The sequence below is a fragment of the Cetorhinus maximus genome, chromosome 3, assembly GCF_964194155.1.
Source record: "Cetorhinus maximus chromosome 3, sCetMax3.hap1.1, whole genome shotgun sequence".
Lineage (NCBI taxonomy): Eukaryota > Metazoa > Chordata > Chondrichthyes > Lamniformes > Cetorhinidae > Cetorhinus > Cetorhinus maximus.
This window is the reverse complement of record NC_135881.1, coordinates 202,781,429-202,799,006: the sequence shown is the minus strand read 5'-3', so window position 1 is coordinate 202,799,006 and position 17,578 is coordinate 202,781,429. Positions and strand designations below refer to the sequence as shown.

Below are 17,578 nucleotides of genomic sequence, written 5' to 3'. Positions count from 1 at the left end.
GTCTATGGAGAGCATCTCAGGCAACCATGCAGATTAAAGAGGAAAAACTAGATTGTGACTGGCTGTGCAAATTCAATTTTGTTCAAATGATTTTGATGTTTAAAATAATTTAAAACTTTAGACTTTCAAGAAAAACTGTGTGCCTTTGATTACAATCCCGATTTTTATCCTCCATAAGGATATTCTAAATTTAAGCGAAAAGAGTGATGCTATTTTTCATATCTTTTTGTATGTAGGGAACAATGTGTGCTGCACAAGGAGGGAAATCTAGAATCAGCATTTGTCAGATTCCTTGACACTGGCCATCCTATCCCAAAGGGTTTAAAGGCATTTTCGCTAGATTGTCACTATGCAGTGACAATGAACAAGCCCTGACTCTCTGGTAGCATTATGCAGTGACAATGAACAAGCCCTGACTCTCTGGTAGCATATGTTCCATTTAAATTGATCTGGAAACTACGTATGTCCTATTATTTACTGATGACTGTATGGCATAGGTCAATTTCCATTGTGGCTCAGAGGTGGATTTTCACCTTCTATGATATCAGCACCTTGAGATTTTTTGCATTTTCTATCATTTAAAGTTCACCTGGAGTCTTTTTCCAAAACTGTTTTGCATCTGCTGTTTTTAAAAACCTTACCCTCCGACTTCATTAATTATTATTGCTTTGAGTGGGTTTGACTATTTTTCTCAAAATCCTATTTTTTGCTGCTTTCAATACAATTTGTTAGTTATCTCTGAACCTCTATTTGGAGCACAATTTAAGTGGAGGAAATTAATGTAACTTTCATCTTAAATCTTGGAGTGAAATTCTTTAAAGAAACGAGATTATTACTATCGCACGCCAAGATTAAGGAGCCCAATATTTAAGCTCTCTTAGGAAAATTGTACCAGGAATGATTGATTCATGACTTCTGGTGCACTTGCACCACGGCTTTTGGCATCTTTCCTGATTCAGACGCAAGGAGTGCCAACTGAAACCGAGAGTGGGACTGAATATAGTCAACAGACTATACAAAATAGAAGAAAGGATTGCTGGGAAATAGGTAGTGCTTTTATTAACGTGATCAATTGCTCATTGTCAGCAATGTTTTATAGTCACTACAGAGGCTATTCAGTAGGGAGTGGCAGCAAAAACTTGGTCTTTATCTGTAACTGTTTACTGTTTCTGCCTGTTGTAGTGATTGACCTTCCCCCTCCATTAATTTTTGTGTAGGGTACATCATGATTTCCCTCTCTTTTTCATTGACTTTCTAAATCTGACATCTCACTTAATCCTGTCCAAATTATTTGGGACTATATTTAAGTCATTTGCTGAAATCTGCCAAGCTTCAAACACTGAATTTGCAGGTGCTTTATCAGTTTGGAGTGCACATGTGGTGCAGGCATCTGATGAAGGACTTCCTCTTGATGTAAATTTTCAGAGATAAAGTGATCTTGCAACTCTTAAAACTGTTTTATGGTTTTCTTTTCATGAAGGTCCTGATTCCATGTTGTAACTTCAAGTCTCAGCCACTCAATCCAGTTAGCAATTTTTCAAATTGGGATGTCACTGATTGTACTGTATATGTAAGGGAGCTGGACACATAGGAGTTGGTTAAGAGGCATTTCAAGCTGGCCTTATCAGTGTGTCTGTGGTTTGAAACCCAAGTTTGTAGCTGTTCTCTTTCACAGAACCAGTAGTACAATATGCCAGCCGTGGCTCGGCAGTAACACTCCTGCCTCTGTTCAGAAGTCTGTGGGTTCATGTCTAGTGACTTGAGCATAAAAGCCTAAATTCTCTCCAGTGCAGTCATGATGGGGTGATGCACTATCATTGGTACCGTTTTTTGGATGAGATGTTATGCCCCATCTATCCTCTTGGATATCTTGGCCATTATTTATACCTCAACTAACCTTCTTAAAAGCAGATTATCTGGTCATTTTCTCAGTGCTATTTGTGGAACCTTGCTGTGTGCAAGTTGGCTGCTGTGTTTCCTAAATTGTAAGAGTGACTAGACTCGGGCAAAGTACTTAATTGACTGAAACACTTTGGAATGTCCTGAGGTCAGAAAAAACTATATAAATGCAAACTCATTCTTCTTCACTACAATTAAGGGAATTTGCTTATCTGTTACCCGATTTTGTGAATCATATTGGTAATATTTCTGTTCATGGACATTTTAAATATTAACATATATGCTATGTCTAAATCCTCGCAGTGTTTGGCAATTATCCTCTTCTGAATGCTGTTTAATGTCAAATACTTTTGATGCAAATTGCATCTGTAAGGCAGGTACTTGTAAATGCAAAGTCTATGCTTAAAATTGCTGATGTGCAATCTCATAAAGCCTGTTGACAGGAATAGTTCAACTATTATCACAAGGTATTTGCCTGATTCACCTGGGTTGAAGAGTCAGCGGACCTAATGATTTATGTGTTGTGATCCACTGTGATTAAATGTATTCATAAGGATTTCATTACATGACTTGCCCCCATACTCCAGCCATTCGTTGGCCAACACATCCATCCTCGTGATGCACTGCCTTCCAATGCCAATTGGAATGCAAAGAAAACTCATTACCCAATTGAGTGTTACTTGACTGTAAGTCAAACGGCCTTTTCCCCCCCATTTTCAATATTTTTATATCTGGTAAGGAGAAATATTCAATTAAAAAAAAAAGCTCTTTTTTTATGATTTTCTCCAGGATTGCACACAGCAGTGTCCTGGAGATTGATCTTCAATTCCTGGGAACTGCAGGCCATTCTGGAGGGTTGGCAATCCTATTGTAAAAGTTTGCAGATAAAAATCTAGCAATTTTCTAATGGAGAAGAGATTCTGAAAGACTTGGTAATGAGGATGCAAGAGAGCGGTACATGTTCTACCTTCAAAAGCAGTTCAATCTGCAGGCACAGGGTTATCACCCAGCCCAGCTTTCAGCCTGTACCTGACTGAAGGTGGATGATAACATAAAGTAATTGAATATGTGCTGATGTTCTACTTGCAATGCATTCATTGCGATGTCTTTTGAGCGCACTCTTTTTCTCTCTCTCTCTCTCTCTTTCCCCACCCTTTAATATAATGGTAGATATCTTGTTTATATTTGGTAGGACTGTTTTAAAAATGGGGAAGACAGTACCTGTGGTGTCATTTCCCTTCATTTGTAAATCTTCATGTGAAAACAAAAGCAATGTCAAAGATGGAGGTGTGGTTCTTGTAACCTGGAGCAGTGATTCCTCAAGCAAGCATACAGGCTGCTTCTACTGAATATACAAGAGCAAATAAAAGCTGACAAATTCTTTTCAGGATGGGATGGCAGGGAGAAAAATTCTGTTATCCTTTCCAACTCACACAGAAAAAATAATGGAGGCAAATAAACAAAGTTGAATTTCTGCCACTTTCAATAAATAGCTTTAACTTGCTCAGAACTAAATATGGAACCTAACCTGCTCACTCCTCTTTCCCCTGCCCCACTACTTTTAAAAAAAAAATTGGGGGCCAAACAAAATAGTTGTTTATATGTATTTACTTATCCCTTGCTCCAGGTAGCAAAGTTTCTCCTTTCCATCAACATCACATGGGATCTGTGGATCAACAATATGGCTCGTTACAATGCACAGTTCTGCAGGGATGTGTAGGAAATGTCAATTTCCCTCTTGTGCACTTTTGATGCTCTCTACCTTGAGCATTTCTCAATTTCAGGGTACTGTATATACTTGTGTAAAAGTCAAATTTCTAAGAAATTTTTAGCTAAAAATTAAGGAGGTGCTTTTTACATGATTAATATTTTCGAGAGGTTGAAATCCACCCTCTTCCATCTTCTCGTTATTACAGAGTTACCAGGTCGGAGACTGCTCCTGTGAACTGCGTCCCCAAAAGTAGTGCAAAAAGAGCCAAAAAGCATTTTTATTTATAAATTAATAATAACCTCCATGGAGACAGACATTAATTTACTAATTAATTAACTAAATTCATCAAATTTTTATCAATTCATCAATAACAAAAGCCATATGTATACATGTATAAAATTTCATTCAGTTTTTCTCATGGCCAGTTGTCTTCACTAGCGCTGTTTTTCTCTCCAACTTTGCTCACCGTTTCACTGGCTGGTATGTCAAAATTCATGGAGATTTTAACCATGTTCCCAATGCAAGCCAATCTATATTCATTCTTTTGTTGATGTTTGATTATAAACCACTGAACTGTGTGCCTGTTACCAGGTTGTGCTGGGAGACGCTGTGAAATCTTGGTCTTCTGTCACTGTACAAAGTTGTTTCTCTTCATAAATCTGGTACATCATCCAGGGCTGGCTTTGAATTCTGCAATGCCTAACTTTGTTGCTTGTTTCAGGGTGAAAATTCAGCTAGATCCGTGAGCAGCTGAAAGTCCATTCTGATCATTTTCATTGATGTATTTTGCAACTTCATTTTCTAACTGCAGCTACATACTAGTCTTTGCTCTGTTTGCGCATTTATTCTTAGGCATCTGCCTAGGTTTTGTAGAGAGCTTCCTCCAATCTCTAACATTCTTCTCCGATATCTTGAATTCTCTAACTGCTGCACAATTATTTGCCTGCTCTGCAATCCCAATGACTGAGAGTTTGAACTGGGCTGGGTATTTGCTGTTTCTTCTCGATACCATGATGTATAGTAGAGAGCACGATTGGCGGGAATACAACGTGCACCAGTGAAGTGGTAGCCTTGACATCACATGTTGACATATGCAGACACAAGGAGCTGAACAGCCACTTTCGATGGTGTGTTATTCTATGATTCTATTAATGAGTAGGTTTGCATCAGGGCGAGTGTGACTTCAACGGTGAGTGAGTGATAAGTACAAAAAGTTTGGATTTTTGGCTAAAAATCAGGGGTTGACTTACAAAGAGATGTATGAAAAATGAATGATTTTTTGACCAAAGGTTGAGGGTCAACTTTCACTTGAGATATATACAGTACTTCAGATTTATTACTCTAGTATATGCAATAACTTCCAACACTCCCCACTCTAGCATAGAAACGAAACATCTTCTTATTGATCTAGTGCCTTAGCACATCTGTCAGCTTACTCTAAAGTGCCTTGCATCATGTTAATTATTTTTTGAAATGCAGTCACTGTTAAGTGGATAAATATGAAAGCCAATTTACATAGAGCAAGGTTCCACAAACAGCAGTATAGATAAACAACCTGTTTACATGTTTGTCAGTATCTGATCGACTAGCGATCTACCAGGACTGAAACCTTTTGTTATTGTCTTCACTTCTTGTATAGAAGAGGTTCTAATCTGCTGAAAAGTAGGAGGGTACACTTCGTGACTCAAAACCTGTTTGCACAAAACAGGTGAGGATATCATCATCAATGACCTGTAGCCTATGTTGATCGCAAGTCAGCATAAACCCCCTTTTGGCAAACATTATGCATTCTTGGGGTCCCTGGTAAGTTCATACAGTTGGTGTCTTTATACACTAACAGCTCAGTGAGAATTGGAAGAAACGAGAGTCACCCCCTCCCAGTCAACTCAATTCTGGTTTCAATTAAGGATGTTTGCTCATTCAGATTCTTTTGATGATTCAGAATCTTTCAATTCTAGAAAAAAGCACTCACATAAAATCTACCAAGCAATGCTCTTGGCACACTACAATGAGATGTGTGTGCTTGTAGAGATGAGGCAGGAATGTTGATTAGCACACCTGGGAAAGTTCCATGTGTTCCAGTGGTTGCATGGGATCTTTTAGATCTGAAGAGTCAGATGGAACTTCAGTTTAATGTCTCTTTGGACAGACAGCACCTCCAACAGTTCAGCATTCCCAGTACTGCAGTGAAATGCCTAGATTATGTCCTGGAGCAGGGTTTGAACCCACAATCTTTTCATTTGGAGATAAGAGTATTATCAACTGAACTAGGCAGCACTTTGGATTGTGTAAGATTGTAGCGTTCCTTTACTTGGCTGTCCTCCAGGAGTCTGCTTTGCCTGCTGGAACAGGCTCTTATACGCCATGCTGGAAATGGCATTCAGATTATGCTGGTACTGTTTATGGCTGTCTCGGCTGAATTAAACATGTTTATCAAACAACTTCTTTCTGTATGATCCAATGTTATTCTCGACAGGGTGGATGTGGAGAGAATGTTTCCTCTTGTAGAAGAATCTAGAACTAGGGGGTCGCTCATTTAAAAGAGATGAGAAATTTTTTCTCTGATGGTGATGAGTCTTTGGATCATGTTGTTATCCTTACTTCAGACAAAGTCTGTAATTCTCTGCCAGTTAACTTGAACCTCTTGGAGCAGTATTCATCTCTTAACTGATCCAATACTCTATTTGTCAATGAATGTACATAAATTAACCAGAAAATAACACCAGCCATGGAGGCTGTCAATTATCTGACTTTGGAGTTGTGAAGGTGGCTCACCACAATCTTCTTGAAGACAAAATCGGGGGTAGGCAATAAATTCTGGCCTTGACAGCAGCTCCCACATTTCATGGATGAAGGAAAAAATATATTATTTGGCATCGGTTGAAAGACCTGATTGCTGAGGTAGTATTTGCTTATTGGTAAATCAGTGTTGTAGGCAGTAGATTCATAAGTAACTATAATAACCTGAATTCTTTCAACTGAAATGCTGCAGCTGCATTTTCGCTTTTCCAAATGCACGCATTTTCATTTTGGAAACTTTTAATTTCTTTCTGGCTGCTTTTTATTGCCTCACTCAACTGATCATCGTTGTGTGAAGACCTATCCTGGAAACTAATCAGTTCACCATCCTTTTCCCACCCCCACTAAAAAGCTAATAGTAATTTAAAGATGGTTCTGAAATATGCATAGATTAGTCTCCTGATAAACCAGCATGTAGGAGAATGGGACAAGCTTAAGAAGATGAAGAGGAGGCCGCAGAAAATCAAGGACAGTCCAAATAGGGAAAGTACACCAAATGCCTCAAATAAAATCATGAGTGCCTGTGGAATCTGAGAACATTGAAGTTAGTCATTGTTTTTTTTTATCTCAGAGCATATCTGCATAAGAGAACATGATGTGAAAACTGTTAAAAATGTTTTGAGTATGTATAGAGGATTAACTTCTTGTGAGCAGAAATGTTGGAACCCTGATGATGTTTGTTCTGCTTTTTCACAGGGCATGTTTGAATCTATATTATCTATCCTTGTGCACCCTTTTGTATTGACCAGCCATTCCCAAGGAATGTAGTTCAGTAATTGTATTGGTTTCTGTCTTGTTTGCACTCAGTCCAAAATGGGAAATTGTGTATGTTTGAGATCATGCATATTTAAGTGGAGAACATGGCGAGGATACCATGTAGAGTTCTATTTTTCCAATTTATTCCTGCGGTGAGCTACTTCACCTTCACTTGGCGCTTTTCCTGATGAGACAGTTGAGACAAGTAACCTGCCAATCATGAATTTGCAGGTGCACAACCTTGTGTGATATTACACTCATTGCTCGGAGTTTTTCAAATGGGTTATTTCAATCAAATTAGTAAACAGAAATACTATCAGATTTCAATTTTTTAGCCCCATGTATAATTTTTGTTTGGACAGGTAGAAATTCTGATTGCTGGTACATCTATTTTTGTTTTTATTAAAAAATGCAGTTGCGATTGCTTAAACTCTATGAATGAATGTTTACTTTTTGACTGCGTATTGCAGCATATTCTGCTTTTACTGCACTTCCCACTAGCTACACTGGTTCAAATTTAGTAACATAGAAATGAGTCATTTAACTTTGCCCTATATTTAGATTTGGACTATCATTTTGATTGTATCTCTGAGTAGTATAAACCAGTCCATCAGCTGGCACTGTTCCCATGAAAGTAATGTGTGATCAGAGATTGTGTATCTAGTCTCTCTTGAATTAAATGAGGTAGGTCTGTTTTTGTTTAATATCTACACGGACTAAATGAATCTCTTGTGGTATTGCAGACAGTTAGAGGAAATGTACACGTTTAGCTGTGTCCATTGTAACAGGCCAAATAGTGGGAGGGCCTGGGTGACTTGCACTGCAGTGCCATCAATGGTAGGAGGAATAGTAAGCAAAAAAATGTTATCACAGGAAAAGTAATGGGCCGTTGAACCTCTTCAATGAGATCATGGCTTTACGCTCAATCCCTTAATGTTGTGTATTGTACTGAGAAGAACCCGCCATGTACCTGCTAGTATGCAGGTACTGCAGGGAATTAGGAAAGCTAATAGAATGTTATCGTTTACTGTGAGGGGAATTGATTACAAAAGTAGGGAGGTTATGCTTCAGTTGTACAGGACACTGGTGAGACCACATCTGGAGCAGTACTGGTCTCCTTATTTAAGGAAAGATGTAAATGTGTTGGAAGCAGTTCAGAGAAGGTTTACTAGACTAATACCAGGATTGGGCTGGTTGTCTTATGAGGAAAGGCTGGACAGGTTAGGCTTGTATCCATTGGAATTTAGAAGAGTAAGAGGCAACTTAATTGAAACCTTTAAGATCCTGAGGGGCCTTGACAGGGTGGATGTGGAGAGAATGTTTTCTCTTATGGGAGAATCTAGAACTAGGGGGTCACTGTTTTAAAAATATGGGATTGCTCATTTAAAAGAGATGAAAATTTTTTTCTCTGAGGGTAGTGAGTCTTTGGCATTCTCTTCCTCAAACGGCAGTGGAAGCAGAGGCTTTGAATATTTTTAAGGCAGAGCTAGATAGATCCTTGATTAACCAGGGGGCGCCAGGTTATCGGGGGTAGGCAGGAATGTGGGGTTGAGGGTACATTCAGATCAGCCTTGATCTTATTGAATGGCAGAGCAGGCTCGAGGGGCCAAGTGGCCTACTCCTCCTAATTCATTAGTTTGTATGTGGACTCTCAGCAAACAGCCATTATTGAACAACTTTCAACTCTCCGGTCTTCGCTAGATATTTAAATGCATCTAGTTTCTTCACTCCTCCTCTAATCACTTACTTCTCCTTATCACCTCGGTTTTTCGCCATGACCTGCTAACTAGTACTGAACTCTTTGTTTCATGCCTTGTGCATCATGACTCATCTTAATTTTGTCTTGTTTTTCTCTTACTTTGATATTGATGCTAGGCTTAAGCAAACTAAACCTTGTCCTAGAAGCATGTTTAAACACTAATTCGTAAGGTGAGCAACCTGTTGTAGACTGTGTGGTTATTCTGTAAGAGGACAGAAAATTGTCTAGCCTGTGTCAGAGAAGCATGGAAATTACTCCCTAGCTTGTCACCTAGCAAATGCTTCTGCAAATGCCTCTCCGCAACCGGTATACTACTTTCTGCAGCACCGGTCAATGTTGGGTCAATGGTATTAGTGTGTTTGACTACATTCTTACTCAGAAATATTTCAAACTTTTCTGCCATAAATGGTGACAATTGTCTGACACCAACACCTCTGGCAACCATAAATTGCAAACTAACTTCTCAAAACCTCAATAGTTTTGGCTCTTGTGATATTGGGAATAGACTCAACATTTATCCACTTGCCACAGGCTTCTCCACATCATTTTCCATTATGTGAGATAACCAAGGGTGAGAGTGGACGAAGACAAAAAGGTTTGAAAATTAGTAGCTGAAAACAAAGATGACTGTACATTTTTTGTGACTAGGGGTCATGTTATTATAGCAGATTTTATGATCTGTAGTGAAATGCAAATGCTTCTATGCCACTTCAAATGAGTGGAATATTAGGCTTCAAGTGGGTGGAAACATTAGTTTTCCCTTTGTTTACCTTCTATTACTGTCAAGACTGTGGAGCAATACATTTGTATAAAATCACCAGTGACCTCGGCATTTCAGCATTCGATGCAGTTAGTGCATGTAATACAGGATAAAGTCCATACTAACAACAAAACATGATCTTGTTGCATCATGTCCTTTGCATCGCTTCACATGTACTACAGCAGTGCTTCTCAAACTATTTTTCAATGTGACCTCGTTTTAACTCACCACCAACTTCTCAAGGGCAGTTAGGGATGGGCAAAAAGGCTGGACCTGCCAGTGATGCCTACATCCCATGAAAGAAAATACGAAGAAGACTCTTGAAAATTAACATGACCCCCAGAGGCCAGCAAAAACAAAGCAGCAATAAAGTAGCCTAGAAACATTCTGTGTGTTATTATTAAAGCTTGCATATTACAGATCAATATATAATCCTACATCATACAAATATGAAAATCTGTGTTTTTAAAGTACTTTGTAAAAATGTTAGTTTATGTATGTCTTTAGGCTTCAGCCAAGCTCTGCATATTCTCTGGTGACAGGACACTCAGTGAAGCTGCCTTCCCTCCCCCATACGCTCACTCATTCAGCAGCCACTCTTCCCAACTGCCTACCCCACACTCTCACTCGGCAGCTGCTCCCCACCTCACTTGGCAGTCCCTCTTCCCAAACCCTTTCCCCTCACTCATACCCTCCCTCCCTACTCAGTCCCCCACTCATGCCTATGTGTACAGAGCTGAGTTGAGAACAAACACCCCATGCTCCAACCTCATTACTAGTAGAGACTCGCTCTTCTTCTTTCATTTTTAAATTCTTCTCAGCCTCTTGAAAGATGTCGAATGATTGGTGAAGATGCAGCTGAAAGTCTCCTGCATGGTGGACAACAGGCCGCTCACAGTCAACTTGCCAACCAGTTCGCACCTTTTTCTCCTGGAGTGTAAATGATTGTGATCGTTTCAAATTTGTCCATGACATTTTAATGATCTGTGTACATGGACCAACAAAAGCTAATAAAAGCAGATATTACCAGCATTATGATAAAAGCAAAAAACTGCGGATGCTGGAAATCCAAAACAAAAACAAAAATACCTGGAAAAACTCAGCAGGTCTGACAGCATCTGCGGAGAGGAACACAGTTAACGTTTCAAGTCCGTATGACTCTTCAACAGAACTAAGGAAAAATAGAAAAGAGGTGAAATATATGCTGGTTTAATGGGGGGTGGAACAGGTAGAGCTGGATAGATGGCCAGTGATAGGTGTAGATAACCAAAAGATGTCATAGACAAAAAGACAAAGAGGTGTTGAAGGTGGTGATACTATTTCTAAATGTATTTCTATCCATTGTTCCATCTCCACCCCCCAGCCCACCTTGATCCCCACCCCACCCCTACCATGGCTGCCCCCACCCCTCTCGTCCCACTCTCCACCCCCAACATTACCAGCATTATTGTAGCTCCCTTCTTGACCTCAGCTGTACTCAAAACACGTACCTTTCCCTACAGAGAGCCAGTGGATAGCAACCAGAAGCAGGAAGTGAAATTCAGCAGACAATTGCTTTGTAAATAATCTGCATTTATTCATTTAGCCATGTGCCTGTTAAATTATTTTCAGATGATCTAAGCATTAGTAAGTGACTCAATAACTGTTGAGTGAACAGTCTTTATAAATGTCAGTTCATTGTTGATATCTCATTAAATCACCTGACTGCTCTTTCCGAGTTCTGTAATGAGTAATGGAAATGGGAAGGCCCAGAGAAAAAGGGAACTGATGTTGAGGACAGAACAGGCAGCTTTGTACATGAGCATTTGTTGGTTGTGTTTTTCATGGAAATTTTCACATAATTTTGCTATCCTCCAAAGTAAAAAGAAATGAAAGTAATGCAAACTAGAAAGGTCGTAGGTTTGACCTCTGGTCTGTTCTGAGCTAACTGATCTCAGCTGGAACACCAATACAGAGCTACAATTATCTCAAATGCACTTGAGTTAGGGAAGAGAAGGATCAGTCAGGATTCTGATCTTCATCCCAATAAAATGACCAGTAATGGAAGTGTGTGTTTTAGTGTGTGCTTCTTTAGAAAATGATGGGATGGGCTTAGCTGTGATAACCCCTACATTTAAACAGCTCATTGGCATGGAAAGATGATACTTTCAGCCACAAGGATGATGGGGGAGAGATAAATAAATGCTGGATGGCACCCAAATATGTAACTTGGTCAATCTCCAATAACTATTGATTTTACAGGATTGTAGGGAACATGGCTATATGCTACCTGTACACCAGCCTTTGCAGAGGTTAGTTTCTTAATTAAATATTAAGTTTTGTCCTTTGTTGAGATGAAACCAGTCTAGTTTCCTGCCCTAGCTTTTCTCCCATAACCTTGCAAATAGTTTTCTCGAGATCATGCCTGGTTGCTTTTTGAAATTTCCTATGATGTCTGCTTAAACCATTTTTTCAGCTACTGCATTCTAGATTTTTTATTCTTTCATGGGATGTGGGTGTCACTGGCAAGGCCAGCATTTGTTGCCCTTGAACTGAGTGGCTTGTTAGGCCATTTAAGAGGGCAGCTGAGAGTCAACCACATTATTGTGGGTCTGGAGTCATAGGTAGGTCAGCCGCTTTCCTTCTCTAAAGGACATTAGTGAAGCAGATGGGTATTTACGATAACCGATGATAGTTGTCATGGTCACCATCACTGGTACTAGCTTCATATTCCAGATTTTTAAAAAAATATTTTTATTAATTGAACCCTTGACCCCAGAGCATGAGCCTGTGCCTCTGGATTACTAGTCCATTGACATTACCACTATGCCACCATCTTCCCCCCAAGATCTTGAACACCCTCGAGTTTTAAAAATAACTATCCTCATTTCACCCCTTCTTTTGCCAGCTACTTTAAACCTATGAGCTCTGGCTATTGATCCCCTTCCCAGAGGTAACAGAGCAATTAATGAGAAACCATAAAAACATCAAATAATTTAAAATAACTTTTATTAGGGGTCTCCTTACCATCTCTATTACAAAGAGAATAATTCTAGCTTCTCCAACCTCCATATAACTGAAGTCTCTTTTCTGTTTTCTTCCTGATATATCTCTCCCGCACCCTTTCCAAGGCCTTGCTATCCTTCCTAAAGTGTGATGCCCTGAATTATATAGAATTCTCTAGCTGAGGCCTAACCAGTGGTTGGATGAGCATGATTTCCTTTTTATTAAGCCAGATATCCCATAAGCTTTCTAACCGACTTATCAGCTTACCCTGCCACCTTCAAAGATTTGTAAATATACCCAACCAGGTCCCTCTGTTCTTGCACCCCATCCCCTCAAAAATAGAAGGATTTAGATTACATTGTCTTTCCATATTCCTCTCAAAGTGCATTACTTCAATCTTGCCTGTGTTAAATAGCATATCTCATTTCTCTGTACATTTCACCAGTTAATCTATGTCCTCCTGAAGTCTGCCACTCTCCTCCTCACTATTTACCATTTTGACAAGTTTTGTGCCATTCACAAACTTAGAAATTGTACACTTTATACTGTATCGAAGTCCAGATCATTTATATAGAACATAAAAAAACCAATGGTCGTAATCTTGATTCTTGGGGGGAATCCCACTGCATACTTCTCCCCAGTCAGAAAAGCATATGTTTACCACTACTTTCTACCTCTTATCCCTTTGGCAATTACATACCTAATTTATCACAGTCTCATTAATCCAAGGCGTTTCTATTTCTAAATAAATCTGTTTCGTGGTGCTTTAGTAAATGCCTTTTGAAAGTCCATGTGTACAGCGCCGCCAATCCCCTCTGCCACATTAAAGAATTCCAGTTAGTTGGACACAATTTACCATTAACAAATCTCTGCTGCTTATCTTTTATTATCCGATGCTTCTAGTATGTGTTGTTCCAGTTTGTCAAAAGGAGCAGGAAACCTCTCTTGCTGGTCAGTGTTATTTTCTAATCTGTTTCGTGTCTTAATCTTTGTTGCTCCTGCCTCCACTATGCATGGAAAATTCAGTGCTAATTGCTGTGCCATATTCTATGCTTTTCTGTATCCACCCTAATCTGCACTCTATTCCTAATTTACCCTGCTATTCCTGGTTCTCATGCTCCCTGCCAGCCTACATCCATCCTGCATTTTGTTCTGCATTGTTCCCTGCTGCTCTCCCATGAAATGCTTTGTTCTATGTTCCCTCCTCTCCGCCATAAATTATCTTTCCTTCAGGATGATTTTTTTTCTCATTGTGCCCACCCCAGGCCACTCAGCTCCCTGAAAAGTACTCTGAGACATATCAAAATTTGATGAGCACTGTGGAATTGCAAGTTGTTGATGTTGCTAATGTTGAATCTGAGCCTTCTGAACTACTTATGGGAGGTGATATTTTCCTACTGTAAGGTGTAACAAGGAAGGAAATGCACACACTTGTTAAAATAAACTTACTGGCACCAATTTGATACCATAGCCCAAGTTAATAGCAGCTCTTGCTTCATTCACTGTGTAGTAACTATAAATATGTTTTAAATTCGTACCATATGGTTAAAGGAGGGCATTGTTTATCAGTTCCTTTAATAGAGTAGCGTTTTTTCCCTTCCCTGACTTCCCAGGTTTACAAATTCACGTGTTTGTATAAACTTTTGTGCAAACCATTTTTGAAATATGAATAAATGGTTGTGGTTCTGTTTTCTGCTGAAGGGGCGGAGGAAAGAGAATAAGAAAGAAAACAGGAAATAGTTGTATTGGCAGCTCACCACACCCATCAACAATCTGGTATAGTGCGTGGGTACAAAAATCCTTTTGGAGTTAGCGCTCTCATTTCTATAGTTTGAAACAGCCTTTGGCACTGGGAGAGAGATTTCATATGGAGGAGTCTAAAGGCAGTTGCACTTTGATTCAAAGAGTAAGACTGGAAGTTTCAATATCTCCTGTGACCGTTTCCTGTATATTAAAAGGCAAGAGTATAAAATTAAATATAATGTTTTACAATTTTTAATTGAAGCAGATTAGTACACCTGCCCAAATTGTTGCCCAGTTCAGAAAGCAGCGTACAAACTGAAATAAAAGCAGAAAGTGCTGGAAACTGTAAATGTTCAGCAGATCTGGCAGCATTTATGGAAAGAGAAACATTTAATGTTTTGAGTCAAATATCTTCTTCAGAACAAACTGAAATGACTGAAAACTGTTAGGCTTTCTTCATTTAAGGGCTGTACAACCTTCTACTTAAAATTCACAGTACTGAAAACTGTTGGACTGTATGCGCAAACTATGAAATTTTACACCGTTCATCTTATTCTGTAAAGCAATTAACATTGTTATTCCCCACCCCATACTGAGTAGCTGATGGCATGGTTTGCAATAGGGATATTGAGTATCCTTGTATTGGTGTGCTGCTGATTAGCTTTGACAAATTGCCGCAGTGCATCCTGTGGATTGGAAACACTACAGCTACAATGCTCTGGTGGAGGAATGGGTGGATGTTTAAGCTAGTGAATAGGGTACCAAGCAAGTGGAATGCTTTGCCCTGGTTTCAGCCTTTTTTCAGTGGTGCTGCTGTAGTCATCTACACAAGCAGAGAATATTCCATCTCACACGTAACTTGTGCCTGTTGGACGACGGAGAGGCTTTGGGGATTCGGGCGATGAGCCAGGTACCACAGACTACCCAGTCTCTGACCTGCTCTAGTCACCTTAGCATTTATGTGGCTGATCCAGTTGAGATTCTGACCAGTAGTGATGTCTAGGTTATTGCTGGTGGTGAGAGATTCGGTGATAATGCTACCGTTGAATATCAAGGGCAGTTTCAGTCTGTGTCCATAAATTGTGGCAGAAATAAATGCAGTCAAAAGTTGTAACCATTATATCATTATACAGAATTGATATGAAAGTCTATTATGTGAGAGCAGACAGCTATAATTGATGCAGATGTGATGTGTCAGGCAGTACATAGTCTGAGTATAGTTTAAATTGTAATGGCTGGTATGCTGGTTGAAACAAGCCTGCTAATAGCTATTTTTCTTGAGGTTCTGGGAGACCGGCATCCGTCATACACTCTTGACATTTGTACTGCTAAATCTGGTTCCCTTACACAACCACAAAATTACAATATAGCAGGAGATCGTTTGGTCGATCGCATCTGCTCTGTTTTTGTGGGTCTTCAAATCTGTCACTGGAGTAAAGGAATGAAAAAAACTGGAAATCTGAAACAAAACTGAAAAGTTCTAGAAATATGTAGGTCTGTCAGTGTCTGTAAAGAGAAAATTCAAAGTAATGTTTTGGTGCAAATCATTCATCAGTTCTCAAAAAGGCTCTCTACCTAAAACATTAACCTGTCTTTTCTCTTTGTCGCTGATAGATCTGTGTATCTCCAGCATTTAAATAAAAATGTTGAGCTGAATACGGGACCCAGGTTTAGCACAGGGAGCCGGTTCAGAGACGCCAGTCTCTTGGCATTGGAGTTAATGATGCCAGGTGCTAATTATACAATCAAAAATTGGGGGTACGAAGATAATGTTCCCCTACTTCCTACCTCTTCAGAATTCATTTGCTGCAGTTTCCAGTAGCTCATCAGAGTTCACTTTATTAGCAAGCTGTTCAATCATGAGGTTTCACAGTTGAACTTAACCTTGTCGCAGTTGAACCTAATCTTCACCTACGTATGTTGAGATAGAGCTGAATGACGTTGACACCTTTTGCCACATTAAATAGTTACTGATTTCTTCTCTCCACCCCATTGATTAATTGCTTTCTTTATCTTCTAGGGAAACCTTATAGTATTGACCACTTGGAGCGAATCCAGCTGTGTGGGTTGTTCAATGTTCGGAAAGGGAAGATGCAGCTTCATAAATGGACCAAGCGTCAAGTTATCCTGTGTGGTACTTGTTTGATAGTTTCATCTGTGAAAGACAGCCAGTCTGGAAAAATGCATGTTCTACCTTTAATTGGCGGAAAGGTATAGTGGTGTTGCTCATTGTGTGTGAGATATACATATGCATGAAAGTTATTTCATAACAGATTTTGAAATGTAGAATTTATTTATCAATATATCTTGCTGTTGCAAGTCGTATTTTAAACCAATGCCATCATGAAATATTTCAGACTTTGCCAAATATATTTGGACAGTGACTATTTTTTTGAAATACCATTGCTACCTTTTGTGCAGAGTGAAGATAATTTTATATGAATATTTAATCTGTTATTTTACTACCAGTGAGTTAGTTGCCTCACAGTAGAACACACAAATTACACACTAGAAATAGAGGATAACCAAGGGGCCAAAAGAGTGAGGAACTTAAGGTAATTAAAATCAGCACAGAAAAGGTATTAAGAAACATACAGGACTAAAATCCGATAAATACCCAGGATTTGATGGTTTATGTCCTAGGGTCCTAAAAGAGGTATCTGCAGAGATAGTGGATGTAATGGTTATGATTTTGCAAAATTCCTTAGATTCTACAACGGGCCCAGCTAATTGGATGTCAGTAAATGTAACTCCGCTGTTCAAGAAAAGAGGGTGAGATAAAGTGGAGCAATAGGCCAGTTAGCCTGACACCAGTCATCAGGAAAATGCTGGAATCTCTCTTATTAAGGAAGTCTTACAATAATTTTCTAAGTGCATTGTTATGATCAAACAAAGTCAACATGATTTTACAAAAGGGAAATTGTGTTTGACAAATTTTACAGTTTTTTTAGGATGTAACTAGTAGGATAGATAAAGGGGAGCCAGTAAATTTAGTATACTTGGACTTCTAAAAGGTACTTGATTGGATGCCTTAGAAAAAGCAAATACGCACTTTAGGAGCTCTTGGAGTTGGAGGTAATACGTTAGCATGGGTAGAGGATTGGTTAATGGACAGGAGCCAGAGCATAGAGATAAACAGGATGTTTTTAAGTTGACAGGCTGGTGT

The 17,578-nt window shown here is 39.2% G+C and overlaps 1 protein-coding gene across 1 annotated transcript in view; it reads left to right on the top strand.

The window, feature by feature from the left end:
- The window catches only part of phlpp1 (PH domain and leucine rich repeat protein phosphatase 1), a 170,010-nt gene that overhangs the window by 105,226 nt on the left and 47,206 nt on the right, over positions 1 to 17,578 (top strand). The window contains exon 2 of the mRNA XM_078539642.1: positions 16,433 to 16,623. Coding sequence (XP_078395768.1) covers positions 16,433 to 16,623 — 191 coding nt within the window. The remainder of the gene's footprint in view (positions 1 to 16,432; positions 16,624 to 17,578) is intronic.